General features: G+C 43.0%; 1 protein-coding gene across 1 annotated transcript; it reads right to left on the minus strand.

The window, feature by feature from the left end:
* Positions 1 to 10,908: 10,908 nt before the first annotated feature.
* Positions 10,909 to 15,302, minus strand: PPP1R3C (protein phosphatase 1 regulatory subunit 3C). The gene is made up of 2 exons (XM_027460328.3): positions 15,144 to 15,302; positions 10,909 to 13,465 (listed from the first exon to the last, which is right to left on the minus strand). The coding sequence occupies exons 1-2, from the start codon at positions 15,155 to 15,157 to the stop codon at positions 12,520 to 12,522; spliced, it is 960 nt and encodes a 319-aa protein (XP_027316129.1). The 5' UTR covers positions 15,158 to 15,302; the 3' UTR covers positions 10,909 to 12,519.
* Between the last annotated feature and the right edge of the window lie 3,600 nt (positions 15,303 to 18,902).

Here is an 18,902-nt window from a genome sequence, read left to right on the forward strand (position 1 = left end):
ACTGTTTAAGATCTGTTTAAGAGCTCTGTAGATCCTTTTAAAGAAATTAGCTGGTTTGTTTTTTTTTTTTGAATATGCAAATACTGTTTGCATTTCAGAGAGGGATTCTGCAATTTTCTCCATGAAAATCAATTTCCTCTCAGTACATACAAGTTATCTATGAATCCCCTTTATCTCTTTAGCTGCTACCTCAAGTATTATCGGGGCATATGCTAATCTTATTATGAATTCACCTTTCTTTTGGAAATGAAGGGAGGACCAGAGGTTAAATGACAGATCTCTTTTTGAAATCCAGTGGAATATCCAGTATTTAACAGCAATGGGAATCATGAAAGGAGATATGTAGGTTTTAATTCAGACTTCAAAGGAATCAAAAGGGAAAAAAACAAAAGCATAACAAGGCATTTGGCAGCGCTGCATTGAGTGAATTTTTCAAAGTACAATTAAGTAAATTGCAAAATAAGTTATTGAGAGGAGCAAGGCTTGACATACACTTTCACATTGGCTGACCTGAATGGTTTCCATAACCATGTAGATTTTATGGAGGTAATTTTGAAATGCTTTATTTCCCTTTAGGAAGAGCACAAGCAATCTCAGTTTTGAACTTAGGAAAAAAAAATAAAAAAATTGCATTATGGAGATTCAGCTGCAGGCTTAGAAGCCTACTGTTTGTTCTCACATGTGACATGATCACTGTAGTCATTCTTCTCTCCTCTTTCTCTGTTCAGCATTCAGATTGTCTCTTCAGTTTATGTTAAAAATTCAGTGCTTTTCTTCTGACATGCCTTCAAAATATTGTCAGCATTAGAGAAAATATTTGCAGAACGTAGCATCTTTATACTAAGTAAACAAATAATGAATTGCAATTCTGTAAAATTAGAACATTCATAAAAAAATACTCTATTAGCTACTGCAAGTGCTGTTCGGGGTATTACACAAAACATATTTAGGAGATAAGGAAAGATTATCCACTTGGCCTTATAAAGCACTGAGAGGACAGTATGTCATTGCTGTAAAATACTTGATAGGCAAAATATGATAAGCATTTTGTTCTTTAAATAGGCCACAAATTGAAATGAGTTTCTTGGTTTCATGGTGGCCCTTTTCTGATTTGTCCCATCCAAGACATTGCACAATCAGTAGGATTTGCTGTGAAAGGTAGACAAGCAGGGGAAGGTATGGACAGACAGGGTCAGCATGCTGGCAGGGCAGCAGGCTCCCAGGTACAGCAGACCAGGCTTCCCTGTGTGTGTCAGTTCAGTGATGTTCCACCCTCAGTTGCATAAATAGCTATACACATCCATACCATTTCAAAAAGTAATTAGAAGTCATTAAATCTTGGAAGAAATATCTTTTACTTTAGTTTACATGGCTAATTACTGTAATTTATAACAAACGTTAAATAAGCTAATCACACAATTAAATGCTGGTTCCTTTTACAATACTGGTATCCAGTGCTGTTTTGCTCTTGTTTTAATGGATGTGGCAGTGTAATCCTGCAGTGATACATCCAATCTGTTTTTTTCAGACAGCAGATTTTAACTCTGCAGTTAGACTGACATCAGCACAGCACAGCTCTGTGATACCTTCTTGGCCATCTGCCTCCATCTCCTTCAGAGCAAGTAATAAGCCAGAAACACATGAGAACTGGCAGTGATTAAAAAGACAGAACAACTGGAGAATAAGGTTTAATTGCTAGTGCTTCAGTTGTGCCAGGATAATACTATGAGCACTGACTCATCAAAATCAACTGATTTCTGACTACAGTGCTGTGTTTTTTGAGTATCAGGAGAAGAATATTTGAAAGGGTAGGCAAATGTGAAATTGCTCATAGCATTTAGGTACCATCCTGCCCTTCTATAGTGCTTTGATTTGCAGTCTGTAAGTATAATGGGACAGCATATTTCAGGCTACCACAGAAAACCTTTAGGATCTCTCTATTACACGATGCCCTGTGATTGTGCAGCCTGGAGCTGATGACTCAGGTGTAATGACTTCCAGTGTGAAATTGCTAATGAAGTGTTTTGCTGAATCACCTTCAACTCCATCCTCACTGAGTTTCCTACTGATGAAGTGTAATTAGTGCTGACTCACAGTAGCACATACAGCCTGTGAATTTCAGGCAGGATATAAGGTGAGAATGAAGCCTTTGCAAGTATGGGAATTTGGGAAGTGTGAGAGAAGACATTGTGTGAAGCCCAGGAATGGAGGTAAGCAAGGTGACAGAATTTCTGTTGCCTGATGTGACAATAAAATGAAGGGCCTATCTGAGAAAAATGCAAACTTTTTGCAGTGTTTTTAGAATAGGGTGGGAAATCCAGCTGTTTTGTCCAGGCATGAAAATCAAAAGTAGATCCTCCTACTCCAGAAGCAATCTGTGCATTGAAAATATATTTGCTAATTATCTTTGAAATACTCAGCTGGCCCACAAAATCATGGAAATGAGTGAAAAGTTTTAGGTCAGCCAAACCTTCACACCTCTATCCACTTCTTCCTACAGTAAATTAAAATCTGATTTTTAGTTCTGGCCTTTGCTGAATGAAAGGAGTAAAAATCCTATGAAAATAGAGAGGGATAAAAATGCATCTATTTCTCAGTTACATTTCCAAATCAGCAAAACTAGCCGGAGGTTTTCAGCACTCATCTCCCAATCAGTGGTCCATCTGTCAAACTGAGGAGTAAAATAGATGCTTAAGAGGAAGCAGATGCTGGCAGCACAACTATTTCAGCATCTCCTTAGAGCAGAGGAAAGTGTTTTGTGTATTTTTTTGGTTTTTTTTTTAACAGACCAGTCTGCAGCTGCAGCACAGCCCTCACTGACCCAGCCATCCCCTAACCCGTGTCTGGTGCTTGGCAGCCAGCGTGGGAAGTAAGGAACTCATGGCAAGCATTAAGGACCGGATGGTGGAAAGCATCCAGGGACTCCAGTCCACGTTCTTTTATTTGTCCCTTTTGTACTGCTTGCCAGTTTGGGAGGCCGTCACACACGTCCCCAATTTATTGAAGGATGGAGACACTTAATTTGAGCCATTATGTGAAGAGAAATCCACGCTGTCTGGGGAAACAATATTTCTGTAGGCTTATGGTGTTGAAAAGGAGTGCCTGTTGGAGAACAGCTTAGCAGAGATGCTTGAACATAATGGCCAGAGTCACTCCTGCAGGACTGGCAGTAGTTCAGAAGGAATCACCCTACAGCAGCAATATCAGACCAAGCCTATTGCATAGTCACAAAACCAGCAAGTTCACAGTAATATCAAAGATTAGTTGCATAAACTGAAAAGAATGCATTGCAAACACTTTTGTAGAGCTGTCTCTATAAAAGAGTACAAACAAACACACACAATGCTGCAGATGCTCCTATGCTGCTATGCACAAACTTGTGACCCAGAGCAGGAAAGGCAAGAAGCTGCTCTGACAAAAATTAAAACCTTGGATGAAAATATGGCCACTACTGTCTCAAGATTATTTTAAACCTGTGGCAAACATCTCTGTGGCACCAAAATCACAGTTTCCATGCTTGTGAATTACACTGATCTATTTATCAGAAGAGCAGTATAAAAACAAAGGGAAAATATTAGGAATTAATTCTGGTTTTCAGTCTTGCATGAAAGGTGGTAGCCCTTCTGTCTGAGCAGATCTTTAAGCGTGTGATGGAAGAGTATTTTTGTAAGTATAGCTTTAATAACTGTGCCTTGAGGGTTTAAAAGAATACTCTGTAAACAAGAAGTAGAGAAACAGTAGAATGGTGTCTGAAAAACATCCCTCAGCCACTCCAGAAAGTGACTGCTGAAGCAGTTAATAATGTTCCATTCAGGATGGAGGAAATGCACTTCCCATTCTCTTCATAGTTTTTAAGTTTCTTAGCTTTGTGCACCTGGACCATCTAGTGAAAATCTTTTATTGGATTTTCTTTGACCAAACCACTTTGCTAAGAGCTGCAGTTATCATTCAAGCTATAATCCAGTCCTAGACAAAAACACTTACTGCTTGTCTCCTGAAACAACATTTCTGCAGGTTTCTGTGCCAGATAATGCAGGGCGATGAGTATCTAGCAGGCGTTGTATCCACACCCTCCCTGTCCTCCAGCCGTTCCAAGAAGCTCTTGGGGGGACATTGCCTCCTTCTGCTTGGGCTGCCAACGTGCCACAGTGGCTCTGAATCTAGCTCTGCTGCCTGCCCTGGGTGTCTGCTTGGAGCCAGTAGGAGCACAATGTGAGCTCTAATACTTGACCAGTAAGATGTGATTGCCTCTCCATTTCCCTCTCTCTCTCTGAATCATGACTGAAGTGTGGGGAGGAGAAATCCAGCACAGCCTCCACAGTCAGCTGCTTGAGGCTATGACTACACAGCACCTGAAAGTGCACTTGCCCAGAGTCTGTGGCATTTGTGTGACATTTTATATTTAAGAAGTAGCATATTTTTCACTGGTTAGAATAAAATGCAATGTTATTTATGTAACTGATCTTGAAAATAAGAGGATATAATATTTGATAATTGCGGTCCTCTGAAAATATCAAAATGCTATGTTTTCTCTAACAAAAAATTCTACCTAGTAATTCTAGCTAGAGCTTGACTAAGCTTGACAAGTTCTTTAAGCAAGTTGCTCATGGAGTTTGAAACAGAGGCTGAGTCTCCACTCATGGTCAGCAGAGACTGCAGCACCCCATCACTCTCTTCCAGCTGATTAGGCCCCGCAGTTATCTAGAAACACCTTGCACCTGCATTGGTTCTCTCTTCTTCTAATAACACCTATGCTGCACTCAGCACAGCCCCAGAGGCTTCCTAAAATCTCTTGTCCACTAACGTTCAAGCTATCATAGAAAGCATGGGAATCAGGGGCCATGTTTCCTTGTCTGTTGTTCGTGGAGCAGATTGCTAACCAGCTGTGGTGGCCCCAGCCATCAGCTAGTGGTATCAGCCACATACTCCTTCTGCTTCCATTCTCTTCCTGGGAATTTAATTAAACTCCTCCTAAATTAATATCTTGACATCTCACAGCACCTGTAAAGAATCTCACAAGTGACTATTGCCTTGCCAGTCTCTTGACTTATATAAGAGAAGATGTAAATTGAGGATTTTTTCTAGAGGAAGTGTAAGTCTTTATTTACTTTCTTTCTTTTCTACAAAGAAACAGGAAAATGTTTTGAGGACATCTCTGAGATATCCAAAATTCATAAATATCCTTTTTTTTTTTCTCTACTGTTTTCTTCAGCAATGCCTTGGACTTTTGTTTTCATATAAGCCAATGTAAAAATTTGGGCAACTAGTCCCGGTACCTCTAAGAAGCTGAAATAAGGCCTGTGAAAACTCCATTTTATTTTTCTCAGCAGAGGAGAGGTTTGATTTAGAGGAGAATGAATGTCATTCAGTTATTCAGCAAATAATTGTGTGCCATACAATCAAAATTTGCTAGTCCTATTTTCTCAGCTGCTGCTAATGCAGCACTCAGCAGTATCCCATCACTCCCAGGCCAACATAAGGCCTGCAGAAGATTGACTTCAACGATAACACCTGTTCCTTAAACATCATTTTCACCTCCTGCTGGTGGGATTATTGTTTGGTTTTTGTCCTTAAGACGTATGAGTTCTCCTAACTCTTTCTATCTCATTTTCTGAGAAGAGTATTTCCACCTGCGGAATGTACCTGTGTAGTGGGATTTTACACTGCCCTGGTGTCCTTCCTAAAGAAGATGACAATGGACCTCTGAAAGTCCAGCGATTTGGACATCAAGGTCCTTCCAGAAGACAACACCAGGTAGGAAACATTATAGCTTGGTATATCTTATAGCCTGATGGAAGAAAGAAACCATAGCAATAGGGATAATGGCTTGGAAATTAATGTTCTGTGTCTTCCCCATGCAGAGCAAAGGGTGAATGGTTTTGCTGGTGCAGCTGATGAGGTGGTAGTTACAGACAGGGGGCCACATTCTGGTCTTGACTCTGCACATTTGAGGGCAAAAAGGAGGGTAGGATCCTTCCAAAGGATTATGAAGTTGGGCAAAATATTTGACGAGCTCTTCTGTCACTCACCTTTGCTGAGCCTACATGGAGTGTTTGAAGGGTATCAATATCTGTTGTATGATTGTTAACTGAACACAAAACTACCTTTAGTTGTACCCATCCACTTCTGCAGCTCCTGTAAAACTACAGTGTGTAGTCATAGCATCTAATAGGTGGGGGGGGTAGGGATCAGTCAGTGGCTGTGGCTGTAAGGAATGGTGATGGGCTTGAGCTATTTTCCTGGGGCCAGTGGGTTCACTTGAGGGCTCAGAGTAAAGTTGAAGAGTCCTGTGCTGTAGCATAGTATCCTTGACCTGACCTGATGGATGCAGGGAGTTCTTGACATCACAATTTCCTGGACTTGACTTCATGGTTACCTGTAGCTGTGTCTGTGATTCAGGGAAGGGCTTGCCTATGTCCGGAGATATGCTGTGTGAACGTTTATGTTTTGTTCTACTTTCTCCGCAAGAGCGGGTAATTGTTGTATGGGTCACGTTGCCACCTAGTTGAAAGGACTGTGACACCAGTGTTGTGTTGTTGCAGTGCAAGGTGCAAAATGCTGCAAGGCTAACAGCATCTGAAATACTATGATAGCCTGAAACATGAAGAGATAGTAGGGGTGTTTCTCCATTAATCCATTTGAAGCAAACGTTAAGCTTTTCAAAGGTTGATATTCTTCCCCATTCATTTATTTTACGGCAAACTGTAGACCAACTTTGCTCTTGTAGACTTCTACTTTCTGGTTCAATATGTTTGTTTAAGTAAGTGCTCATTCATTCTGCTGAATCAGTTCTGGTTGCTAACTTCTTGTAACCATAACCTTCATGACAGTTACTCCTGTTATAAAGTCCAGACTTGAACTGTTGAGGAACCTTATTACGTTTTCCCCTACTCTCAAAGGAAGCTGAGGATGTAACGTGGGTACACGTTACATCCTAATAGTCTTCTCTACTTTCAGTATACTGCAATGCCTCCAGTGTCTTACAAAGCTATCAGGAACTGAGTTAAACCCCAGCACTGTGTTCAGAATATGCCTAAGCAGAATTAGCTGTGTTATATTTTCTACCTTACCGTTCAAAAGATGCACTCACTGAGATCAGCAGTGGGCCACCCACAGTGAACACTGCACAAGCAGAATTCAGTCCGCCTTTTTTGTATGTACTTTGTCCCTGAAACAGAAAATACCATTCTTTGTTCAGAAGATATGAAATCTACCAATCTTAATGACTGGTCCAGAAAGGAGATAAACAGAGGCTGCAGAGTCAGAAGCAGTTTGTGACATAGGGAGAAGAAGCACAAAAATATGAATGTTTTTAATGGAGGGAATTACATGAATAAATTGTTCAGTGAACTGTATCACTGATTCAATCTGCCCAGCTGTCATACGCTCTAAAGACAGTCTGTCAAGCACTACAGAAATGATGCATATGTTCCCAGGCCTTGTTGTATGAGATACATGAAGTCACTTGAGCAATGAAAAATGGGTACTGAGCTGTGCTATGTTTTCATTGGTGAAATTGAGGACCGTGCAGCCAGGCTTTCAACAGAGCTGGTTGAAAGTGTTATTTTTGCCCTAAGGACAATCCAAAGACCAGATAGGTACCTTTCCAAACAAGGATGAAAAGCTGAAATACCCATTTTTCATTAAGTGAAGAATTACATAGCCTAGAAGAGGGAAAGATGGTACTTCTTCTGAAGCACTTGCAGACTATTGCAAAAAGACAGCAATAGTTTCTTCTTCTTGTCTATGCAAAATACAAGTAATTAGGAACCAATTTTAATTAGGCTAATACCTCAAGAGCCTCTTTTAAGGTAAGAAGAGGAAAGAATAAATAGAAAGATGTGGAGCCTTGTCTTGGTTTCAGTTAGAACAGAGTTGATTTTCTTCCTAGCAGCTGGTAGAATGCTATGTTTGGGCTTAGGATGAGAAGAGTACTGATAACACCCTGATGTTTTAATTGTTGCAGAGCAGTGCTTATACCAAGCCAAGGACGTCTCAGCTTCTTGCTCTGTCCTGCCAATGGGCAGGCTGGGGGTGCAGCAAGAGCTGGGAGGGGACAGACCCAGGACAGCCGACCCAAACTGGCCAAAGGGGTATTCCATACCATCTGACATCATGCTAAACAAAATATAGGGGTGGCTAGCCAGGGGAGGGGGCCGGACTGCTTGGGGTTAGGCTGGGCATCGGTTAGGAGGTGGTGAGCAATTGCATTGTGCATGACTTGTTTGTACACAGTAGTAGAAGTAGTACTGTTATCATCGTTGTTGTTGTTGTTATTTTCCTGTCTTAATAAACTGTCTTTATCTCAACTCACAGGCTTTACTTTCCTGTTTCTCTTCCCCATCCCAGAGAGGGAGGGGGGAGGGTGAGCGAATGGCTGTGTGGTGTTTAGCTGCCGGCCGGGTTAAACCACTACAAGCCTCCATCACTGAAGGACTGTAAGAGCAGACGAAGCAAATGCCAGTCAGGAATGGTTGCAGTATGGCTGATCCCTGAAACAGGAGGAGAGACATCTCAAGAGAGGATTTAGGGCAGTCTTACCTCGTTTTTATTTTGGCCTTACTGAAACCTTTCACTCTTTACCACATCGCATTTTAAAGCTTGTAAGTGTCTGAGAGGGATGGGAGTTGTTGCTTTGTATACATGTAATTACCATAAAATTTACCATATTACCATTAATTTACCATATAAATTATGGTCATTTATTTAGATATAGATATAATTAAAGAAAAAGACATTCACTAATTGCCTGTGAAAATTATAATTATGTTCTCAGGAAATGCTGAGTTGCTGATCTTTGAGGGTGACAGGTCTTCATTAATGTGAAACACTGGCAAATTTCAATTTAATTTTCCATGGTAAGACTAGGCCAAGATTGACAAAAAGAAGTACTGTTATGAAGAACCTAACTTGAAACATTTATGTTCAAAGAATAAAATCTCTTAAATACTGTGCCACCCATATATTATAACTGAAAGTCAGGCACCTCAGATCTCCTTAACTAACGGAGGGAATCCATTCACCCTGTCACCTTAGTGGTGAAAATGTTAATCAGTGGTGCAGCTGGGAAAATGACTTCCTACAAGAACAAGATGATGCAATAGGGTTGCAAGCTCTTTTTCAGGGACTACACCTACTTTCTATCTTTAGTTTTTGCATACAGTGTCTCTCAAAGGGCATCATCCAAGATGCATGTTTGAATTCCTAGGCTAAGCCAATTTTCCAAGGATGACTTTGCTTTTCTCTGCTTCTGATAAACACATTTTTTAAAACTAATATATTTTAGTGAATACACCTTAATGTTGCTAACATGTTCCTGTAGGGCCTATTACCTTTCTGGTCAATGTAAGTGTTAGTGATATATATATGAGCTGTTTTAAAAGAGGAAGAAGTGAAACTGCACTGCTTTAGTACGGAATGGAGAAACAAGGAGATCTTTGCTCTCTTGCTTGAGGCAGGGCTTTGGAGCTGCTTTGCTTCTCTTTTGCAGCAAAGCATTGCCTCTCCATTGGACAAATATGATCTTGCAAGGTAACTTTGCAAAGCAGCAGACTTATTGCTAAACCTTGTTTAAAGGAAGTTTTTTTCTGGTGTTATAAGGTCATTTATGTCTCAGTCAAGAGAAGGACAAGTGTTTTCTGCTGAGATGGCTGGTCATGAAACTTGGCTGAAGGAGAAAAAAAAAATGCTGCTTTTCCTCATACTGGAAGGCTTTTGCTCCACCCAGTAACCTTGCATCTGTTTTGCTTCAGTGAAGTCTGACATTGAGACCAAGGAGCCTTTAAGCCACTCACTACAAATCCCTCTTGAGCTTACTTTTCTAGAGCTGGGAGCTGGTGGTGCAGCATATATCATGGCCCAAGTGCTCCTGCACATAAAGACACTTAGTTATTTACTAAGTACTATATTGCTTTTTCAGTAGTTTGAGGTTGGTAGACAGAGCTGGGGAAAGGAGAGTTCTGCATCCAGTGCAGGCTTTGCAGTGTAGAAGCTTGAAGTTCATTCCCTAGTTCAGAAGTGTTGTCAGAGCCTTGCTGCCTTCCATCGTTCTGAAATTGCTTTCCATAATTAAAACTAGATTTCTTGCTGGCATTGTGTGCAACAGATAGAACTAGACTGGATTTTGTCACTGAGTTTCCTTATTGTGTTGGGAAATCAATCCCATGTAAAGCATCTGGTGCGTGACCAGTGTTGGCTAGCCTGTCCTTGCTCTGTGCTAGGAGCAGCAGTGGTGTGCCAAACCCCTCTGTCCTCTGGGGACTTGGGGCCCAACACACTTTTCTCTCTTCTAAATAATTGCAAGGCAAGGTCCACACAGCAGTGTCAAAGGTGGACTGGCTCACAGGCAGACATGTTATTTTCCAGCACGTTTTTTAGTACTGATAGTGATTGATCTGGTTCCCAAGCACTAGCAGAGAAAAAAGGCAAAATGTCCCACTCCCCCAGATAGCAGCATAGCTGCAGGGACAGCACAGTGAGCTAAGTACCAGGCAAATGCAAGCCAGAAGACATCAAGTGCTGCTGTCTAGATGTATCTGTGCATGCATTGTATATGCTATAGTTCAGCAGTAAGCCTGGCCATCAGATTGAGCCAGACAGACTCACCCACAGCACAAAAGGATCCCGCATGGAATTTGCCAAACCAACGTATTAAATTTGGCGGGATGCAGTTGGTTGTTTTTAAATTACAGTTCATACAGTTAATACTATTGATGATATCTTATTTAGTGAAGATATCAGATTTCATCTTCAGGATAATATCAGATGTTGCCCTGAGATACCATACTAGAGCCAGCTGTAGCAATAGCTGGTGGCGCAGAACAAACCTTCCATACCTTAGATCACAAATGCAGTTGTTTAAAGAAGTTAATGAACTTGGCAGATTGAGTTGACTCATTAAGAACCAGGTATATCAAAATACAATTTATTCTTAAAATGGCTAGTTTACATGTAACAGCATGGGTTACATAGGGAAAAAGTGCAATTAGTGAAAGAAGCTTATTTCACCTTAGTATATATCTTCTCTTTGCATTGCAAGTAGCTTCAGACTCAGGATATTATGCTGCTTAGCAATGGGAAAAAAATGTGACTTGTATTTTGATGTTAATGCTACTTCAGTACAGTTAAAAGGTGTGCTGCTATTCACACCTGCTGAGTATGTATTGGACAATTTCCCACACAAGTCTTGCATGAAACACAAACCATCTTTACAGTTTGACATCTCAGAAAGCTAAATTACAAGCATACAGATACAAAATATACAGTAGTTTAAAAAAAGCTTCAAAAATGAGGTACAATAAAACAGAGCAGTTCTCTATGTGCAAGCCTATATTCATTCTAGAAAACTAGCAGCAACCCTGCTCTTTTAAAGAAATTAGCTTTCACAAAGTGCAGCTAATTCACTGTCTTCAATATGAAGGACCTTGCCTATGTTACATGCTTTTGAGAAGTTATCTCTAACTGTGCAATAGGGAGCAGGATACTCAACCATCAGGTGCTGTGAGATCAGATCAGGCAACGAGTCACATCATCTGATGCTGCTACAGACTAGGAAGTTTGCAAATCACTTGGTCTGTTCTGTAAACTAACCCTGGTTTCAGCCTTGATTTTTGGCATGTACAGTGGCTTTTTTAAAAAGGCACATTTTTCTTGTAACATTAGAAGGTAAACCCCCTGCTTGATAGCTGAGTAGGATGATGAAGGTAGAAGTCAAGGTTAGATTTCATCTCAAATGCAGGATATTTATTATTCACAAGGCCAATGAGGACAGAGATGTCTTCCCAAAGCAGCAGTTGCTTCTTGCTTTGTGTCACTTTGTGTTCTCCTTTTTATCCTGTAGAACTCTCCCTGGTATTTAGAAGACCAGTTTTGAAAAGTCAACATCAAAGCACTGGTCATCTCAAAGTTATGCAGCACATCTTACCTCTTCCCCTTCTCCTACTTTTCTGTTGTCCTCTACAAGTTTCCTAACCTGTGTTGAAGCCACAAATCCCAGCCATGCATTCCTACCTGCCACTGCTACAAGCACACTGAAGGTCATAGCGAGCCTCTGTCCTGACAGCATCACCTCTTCTCTACTGCACTCCTAACATGTGCAAAATGGTTTGTAGTGTTCTGTTCATGTAACATCCCTGTGTACCCACACACTCATGCACATACACACAGTTGCTACAGCTTGCTAAGATACTGTCACCTTCCATACTTCCTCACAAGAGTCTCTTGCCTAGTGACTCAGGAGAGACAGCAGCAGAAAGCAAGCAGTATATACTTAAGCATGCTATTTCTAGAGTAGGTAGCATACACATGGGTTTCATCTTGTTTGCCTTTCTTTCCAAGGATAAGTTTTGGCTAAGAACTTCAGTAACATAATATGGTATAACAAATCCCACAAACAACTGAATTTGGATTTGTACAGACAGCCAACAAAGCCTGCCAAGTGGTTTTGTCATGTAGTATGTGAACCAGAAAGCTAACACTGTTCTGTTGCCAAATGGAAGAACGCTTCCTAGCTGGTGTCTATCACCAATATGGTGATGAATTTTCAATCCCACCCAAACTCTGCCACTGGGGAAAGAGACCACTGGACAGCCTCGGGCTGCCAAGTTGATCAGGCTCTCTCTCTTGACCTCTCCTTTGAGTCTGAATATCTATACAGTCTTTCTTGGCAGATGGTATCTGAACTCCATCAGACTTCCATTCTGCATGGAGAACCTTGTAATTCTGCCCCTCGTTATTGTCCCAATAGGTATGTTCTCCACTTTGGTAAGAAATGCAAAACTCAATCTTCTCTTGTGAGGAAATGGCAGGAGGCAAGTCAATGGTAAATGAGAAGGTATCGTTTTCAGAATCACCATAAACATTGTTCATGTATACACACTCAATGTCCGTGTAAGTCTTCCACGTATCAAAGGTAATTCGAACCTGAACCTTTTTTTCAAAGCTCACATTTTTTACTTTCACAGTGCCTGACAGCACCTTCTCTTGTAGGGTACAGTTCTCCAGGCAGACCAAGTTCTTCTGCAGGCGGTTCCTGAAGTCCAGGTAGTCAGCTGAGGGCCGAGGGAAACCCAGAATCAAGTTTTTCTCCTCGTGTAGCTTTAGGCCAGATGTTATGTTTTCAAGGCCCATGAGGTCGAACTGAAGGTCCCAGCCAGGGTGCTCCTGGAACTCAGAGAAGGTGTGTATCGCCGTCAGGGACAGTCCCTTTGAGTCGGCAAACACAACTCGCTTCTTGGCTCGGGCTGCTGAGTGGTTCCAGTCGGTCTTCTGTGCTTCAGAGTCACGTTTCACATGCAGGCATGGTCTGAGAGGTTTGAATCTGTTAACAAAGTTGTTTCTTTGACAGTCCTCAAGGGGGCTGAGAAAACTCTTCAGCGGTGGTGAATGGGCTAAGCAAATTCTCATGGCCACATCCACAGGCATGATGGAGCTTGGCAAGGGTCTCGGATCCAAGATCTGTATCATTCTGAAATAAGCAGAAAGTGCATTATTACTTGTTACATCAGGGAAATGCTTATGAATGCGTATTTGTTTCATCTGCTGTCTTAATTATTCATGGCCTGCTCTTTGTGCAGCTTTAAATAATGCAGCCTAAATTAAAATTGACAGTTCAAGCTAAGGAAATAGAATGAGAATATTCAGTCATTTCTTGCTAGTTCTAAACTTTTTTGATTCAAATGTAATCTCATTTGTTTCTTTCAAACCTCTAAAAAGTGAATTTTAGTGACGGGTAATTAACATATTTCCCTGAAAATATACAAAAGAACTTTCCAGTATGGAGGTACAAACAGATCCAGCTACAGTGAAAGTGCACATCCACATTACATTTAGTTTCCCTTTTAGAGACTCTGAGCAAGGACTTAAAATTCCAGCAAGCTGGATCAGCTGCTTCATCTCTGCACGCAGAAAGCACTATATTAAGCAAGTTACCTATCCCATCAGAGCATTGACTGGGATGCAATGTATCATGATGCAGAACCATCACCCTACCCTACAGCTCAGAACAATCATAAATGCATTTCTTAGGCAATGTGGTTTTGGTTAATTCAGGTGCACAAAAATGCCAAAGCACCTTTAGAAATATTTTCTATAAGCTGCTAACCCTGGTTTAATTAAGAAAGATACTGTGCACTGTTAACATTGACTGCTGAGGAAATGGAGAAAAAAATATAGGAAGGGGAGAACTTTATTTATCTACCTCTGTGTGCTTCAAGAACTGTCTTATAAATGTCCTTTATAATCCCTGAAGTCTATGCCTAAACCCTACTGTAAGCATTCTATAAGAATATTATGGTTTTATTTGTAAAGATTTATTCCTAAACCTCTCTCCCAGAGGATGAAAAATCACAGTTACTTTGCAAAAACATGTTCCATTCAAAGCCAGTTGGCATGAATATTTATGGAATTGGAGTTCAGCTGCAGTACAGATAAAGTATTGATAAAGATCTCTCCTGATAAAGATGCAGTCCTTGCTGGAAATATGGGTTTTTGTTGAGTCATGGGAAGCAAAGGCATTTGCTTTGTCACATAAATGCCTTTCTCCTTCCCAGTGTTCTCACTGGGGGTTCCAAGGCACTGCCAAAAAAAGCAGAATCTGCACTGACCTCTTAATTCCTCTCCTTGCCTTTTTTTTTTTTTTTACTATTGCAGCAGTATTTACCATAATAGGTAGGGGAGTACCAGCTTCAAATTTATCGAGATTTGTTTTGCATTTAGGAGGAACTGGGCTATTTCCTTCCCCCCCCCCCCCCCCCCCCCATAATTTTCACCACCAGCTCCTTGGGTAAATGCTCCTAAGGTTTTTCAGCATTTAAAAAAAAAAAAAAAAAAAAAAACACGACTAAAAAGCCAGGCTGCTAAAAGAGGCAAAGATGATCCCCCAGCTCGAGATGACGGGGGCTCAGCAGCATTGACATGCAAAAGCAGCGGTGCCCGTGCAGCGCAAGTCCTCTAAACCCGGAGGAGCGCTGCGCAAGTTTTGAGGTTTCGTTCCCCGCAAGGACGAAGCTCGGTGTTCCTTCCACCCCCCTCTTTGCTCGCTTCTTCCCGCGGGGCTGCAGGAACACACCGAGAGCACAAGCAGGCGCGGGGGAGCACGGACACACACACACAACGTGTGCTGGGAGGGAGCGGGCGGCGCTTACCTGCTGCAGTGCATGGGGCAGCGCGGCCGCCGGCTGCTCTGGAGCCCGCTACGCCCCGCGCCGCCGCCTTTATGGGGCGCTGGGGCGGCCCGGGGGCGGCCCGCGGCGGGGCTGTGCGTGCCGGCGGGGGGGCGGCTGCCGCCGCTACACGTGGCCGCGCCGTGCGGGGGGGCAGCGCCCCGGAGAGCCGCCCCCGCCGGCCTCCTCTGGTAGTGGTGTGCCGTTCGTGCAGGCCGGGGTATTAACGTGCCGGCAGAAGCACCTCCTGCTAAATCTAGAGCCCCGAAGTCGTTTCCAAAACTACAGCGCTTGAAATAACTTGGATATTCTGGCCCCCCCCCTCCCCAAAGGGCTCGGTGCCCTGCTGCATCGGCTATTTATGGCCGAGGGCACCGATTGTATTCGAGGTTCTAGTGTCATGCTGCAGTGTTTCCAACGGGCAGCTGAGCAGAGCCCTCTGCGCCCCAAATCTGCCAGCCTGACCCGGGCTGCCCCGAGGCTGCCTGGCCCTGTCCTCATCCTCCAGAAAGGAGAGGCAGGAGACAGGGCTTCCATGGAGCAGCTGGGACTGGGAGGCAGGCAGCAGTTTTAGATTAGGCTCGCTGAAACACTGGCCTTTTCCACCAGGCTTTTTCCTTTTTGCTGTGTGGGCAAAGTGGGTATTGTTTCATCAATGTGGAGCTTCTTCCCATCGCCATCAAACAATATGTTACCAGGGCCTGAAATCTGTCATCCTGGGCTATAACTGCCCTCAGTGGAAAAAGTACCGTAGGACATTTCATTTGAATGGTGCTGCTGGCTGTTCACCTCCCACACACGGTGGTCTGCGCAGTCTGAAGGTGCTGGAAGCTCTGCTGTACGTCCCACGATGTAGTTATTATCTATTTCTGGAGCAAATGGACAAAAAGTGGCAGAACACAGCCTCCTCAGCGCTGCCCATAGCAGAGCCACCACGTCTCGCACCATGCCTTCCTAGAAGGCCCCACACAGCACCCAGCAGGCCAACAAGCCCCTGGACGTGCAGACAGCCCATCAGCAGTGGCACGTTGCCTTCTGCACGTTTCCTCCTAGAGGCTTCCTCTTCTCAGAGGAGGCTGGCCTTCGAGTCACTGTTCTCCAGAGACTGCCCCGGACGCTGACTGGTTCAGCGAGTCTTCTGTGGCTTTACTGTTTCCCTATCACCTTCCTGCTGGCCTGCTCTTTCCCCAGGTCAACTGATGACGTGCAGTCACACAGTACAATGTGATACTGAGTCTGTGAGCTGTAATTTTTAGAGCTCGTAGTTTTTACTGGTAGGCGAGACCATGCACAAATGAATAGCAGGAAGTACTATGTCCTATGTGAAGCAACGGGGGCTTACAGTGATGCACAGATGATTCAGGGTTTTTCTGGCTCATCCAGTTTTTGTTTTTCATTTTTTTTTTAATTTTATTTTCTTGGTTTGTGAATGAAGGGCTTTGCTGCTCTGCTAAGAGTTTATTAGGAGGCTGTGTAAGCACAGGCCAAGGCATGGTGGGAGGTGACAATGACACCTCCATTTTGGACAAGCTGCACAGAAGCAGTCTAAAAGACATCCTTGAAAGTACTGGAGGGGGAAGACTTCTGTTGACTGAAGTGTGGCACACAGGCCCATACGCTGTCTCTGTATGTATAATGAGAGCATTCATAGGACAGTAGGACTTCAGTTTCTTTGCTTGGACCCTTGGTGACTGAAATTCCTGCCTTTCATGCCAGTACGTGACACTAAGCATCACACAGATGAAGCCTGAAGCATTAACTGGCAATGCAGACAAGGGTTTGGAAAGGTCCTGCCAGCTATTCAGGATGACCTTCCCTGGTCCTCTGCTTCTCCAGTCACACTCCTTCCTCTCCACCTTCTATATCTTGTAGTGACTGTCAGCTCTCTCTCAAAGGCAGATGATACTTTCTCATCATTTGCTTACAGAAAGTGCTAGAAAACTGAGTTCTTCAAGCCCTGCTAGTTGCAAGGTATTTTTTCCTTTGAGCTACAAATAATTTCAGCCCCTAGCAACAGTAAGCAAGGCCCAGGATCCCCAATGGGCCCAAAGGGGCACGTGGCTGGTGCTTACCAAACATCCTGTAATCACCCATTTTAAAACATGGGTGAGCAACTCTGGAGAAATTTCATGGGCCTGTGCTACTGAAGTCTTTGTCCTTGGTGCTCCCACCGTAGTGCTGCTGAGCCCCACGGCTGCCATACCTGCAGCACGCCCAACAGCTGGGATACGTGCTCTCCATGTGCAGCCATTAAATGAGACTTAGACAATACTTTTATTCCACACTGATCCATGCTTGACACCTGCACACAAGGTGGTGCCCTGAGGCTTTGCTGCACTCATTTCTACTACTCTGGAGTAGCTGGCTGCATTGTTTGCTGCCATAAAACAGTTTGTTCCTGTTGGGCTGAAACATCTCTTTTTGTCTTGCTCAGAAAACATTATGGAAGATTATTTAAGGTTATATGCTTTAAAAAAAAAAAAAAACAGTAGTGAGATACAGAGCTTTTCATGGACAGATCATTGCTCAAGTTAGTAAATACGGGCTGAAACCAAAAGCTCAGTGGCTGCTTGGTAACCCGAGTCCCGTTCATGGCCACAGCGCGGTGCCCCAGTTTCCGGTTGCCAAGACAAGCAGAGAGGGTTGTGCAGAGCCAGGGCTGCTCTTTCCTCACCCGAGGAGAGATATGTCTGCAGTGAGGCAAACTGATGGGGTTAGCTGAGGTAGCAGAACAGTTTGCACTGTCAGTGATGGTCCTCTATCTGCGCTTTTTATAGAGGACTCGGGTTTCCAGTTATTTTGGTTCAGTGGCTCTCCTGTCATCAGTGGCTTAAAAATGTAGATTTGACTGTCTGTCTTGCCTTTCAAATAGGGCTGCTAAAACAAGAGCACCAGAGAGGGGGGAAAAAATAATCTTTGTCTTACTGTGCATTGGACAGAACTTCATGTCTTATCAACTCTCCTGACATTTGTAGGTGCACATGGAAGCAAAGGGAGAAATATAGTGCTGGGAGAGGCAAGGGTGATTATAGCCAGCCCCATCAGGAGGGGCTGCACCTCAGCTGACTGAGTGACAAGGAAAACAAAATTGACCACATATACTAGTTCTTTCCCTTTTTCTGAAAGTGCTGCATTTGAAATGTAAAAACCTAATTGCAACGAATTAACTGTGTAGTAAATTGTCTCTGTAGTTTCAGAAGACTTTCAATGTTCCTTCTTACAAATAGTTTCCAGTCTACATTATGCCTAAGCAAGGTAGCAGACAGACTGGCTCTTCAGTGAGTTTCTCCCTTCACAGATTGCTCTGTGACAAGCCCACAAGTGGGTTCAAGCTGTTCTACTCAAGGAGCAATCTACAGCATTAGCTTCTCTGTGAATGCTTGTACATGTGGACAGCCCTGCAGGTCTCGCTGTTCTTCACCTGGCTGAACCAGCCAACTTTTTTCAATCAGCAGCTTTCAGAGCAGATAATAAGTGACTGTGGGTTTGTCGGCTGTCAGACAGCCAAGGGTGTGCTTGGTCATTTGTTTGTTGGTTCTGGTCATTTTATGGCTGAGGAGAATAAAAGCGCTGCTTTTCTCAATCTGTGTCCCAAAGCTGAGTAATTAAACAAGTTTCCGTTGTTTTACTCTTTGGCTTTATTACTTCTAGGTTGCTGTTGCTGTGCTTCTCTGTTGTCCTCCCCCACAGCTTCAGGAGGGGAAAAAATGAGATATATTACGAGTATGGGAAGAGTTGAAT

Source organism: Anas platyrhynchos, chromosome 6 (genome assembly GCF_047663525.1).
Source record: "Anas platyrhynchos isolate ZD024472 breed Pekin duck chromosome 6, IASCAAS_PekinDuck_T2T, whole genome shotgun sequence".
In the NCBI taxonomy this organism is placed as follows: domain Eukaryota; kingdom Metazoa; phylum Chordata; class Aves; order Anseriformes; family Anatidae; genus Anas; species Anas platyrhynchos.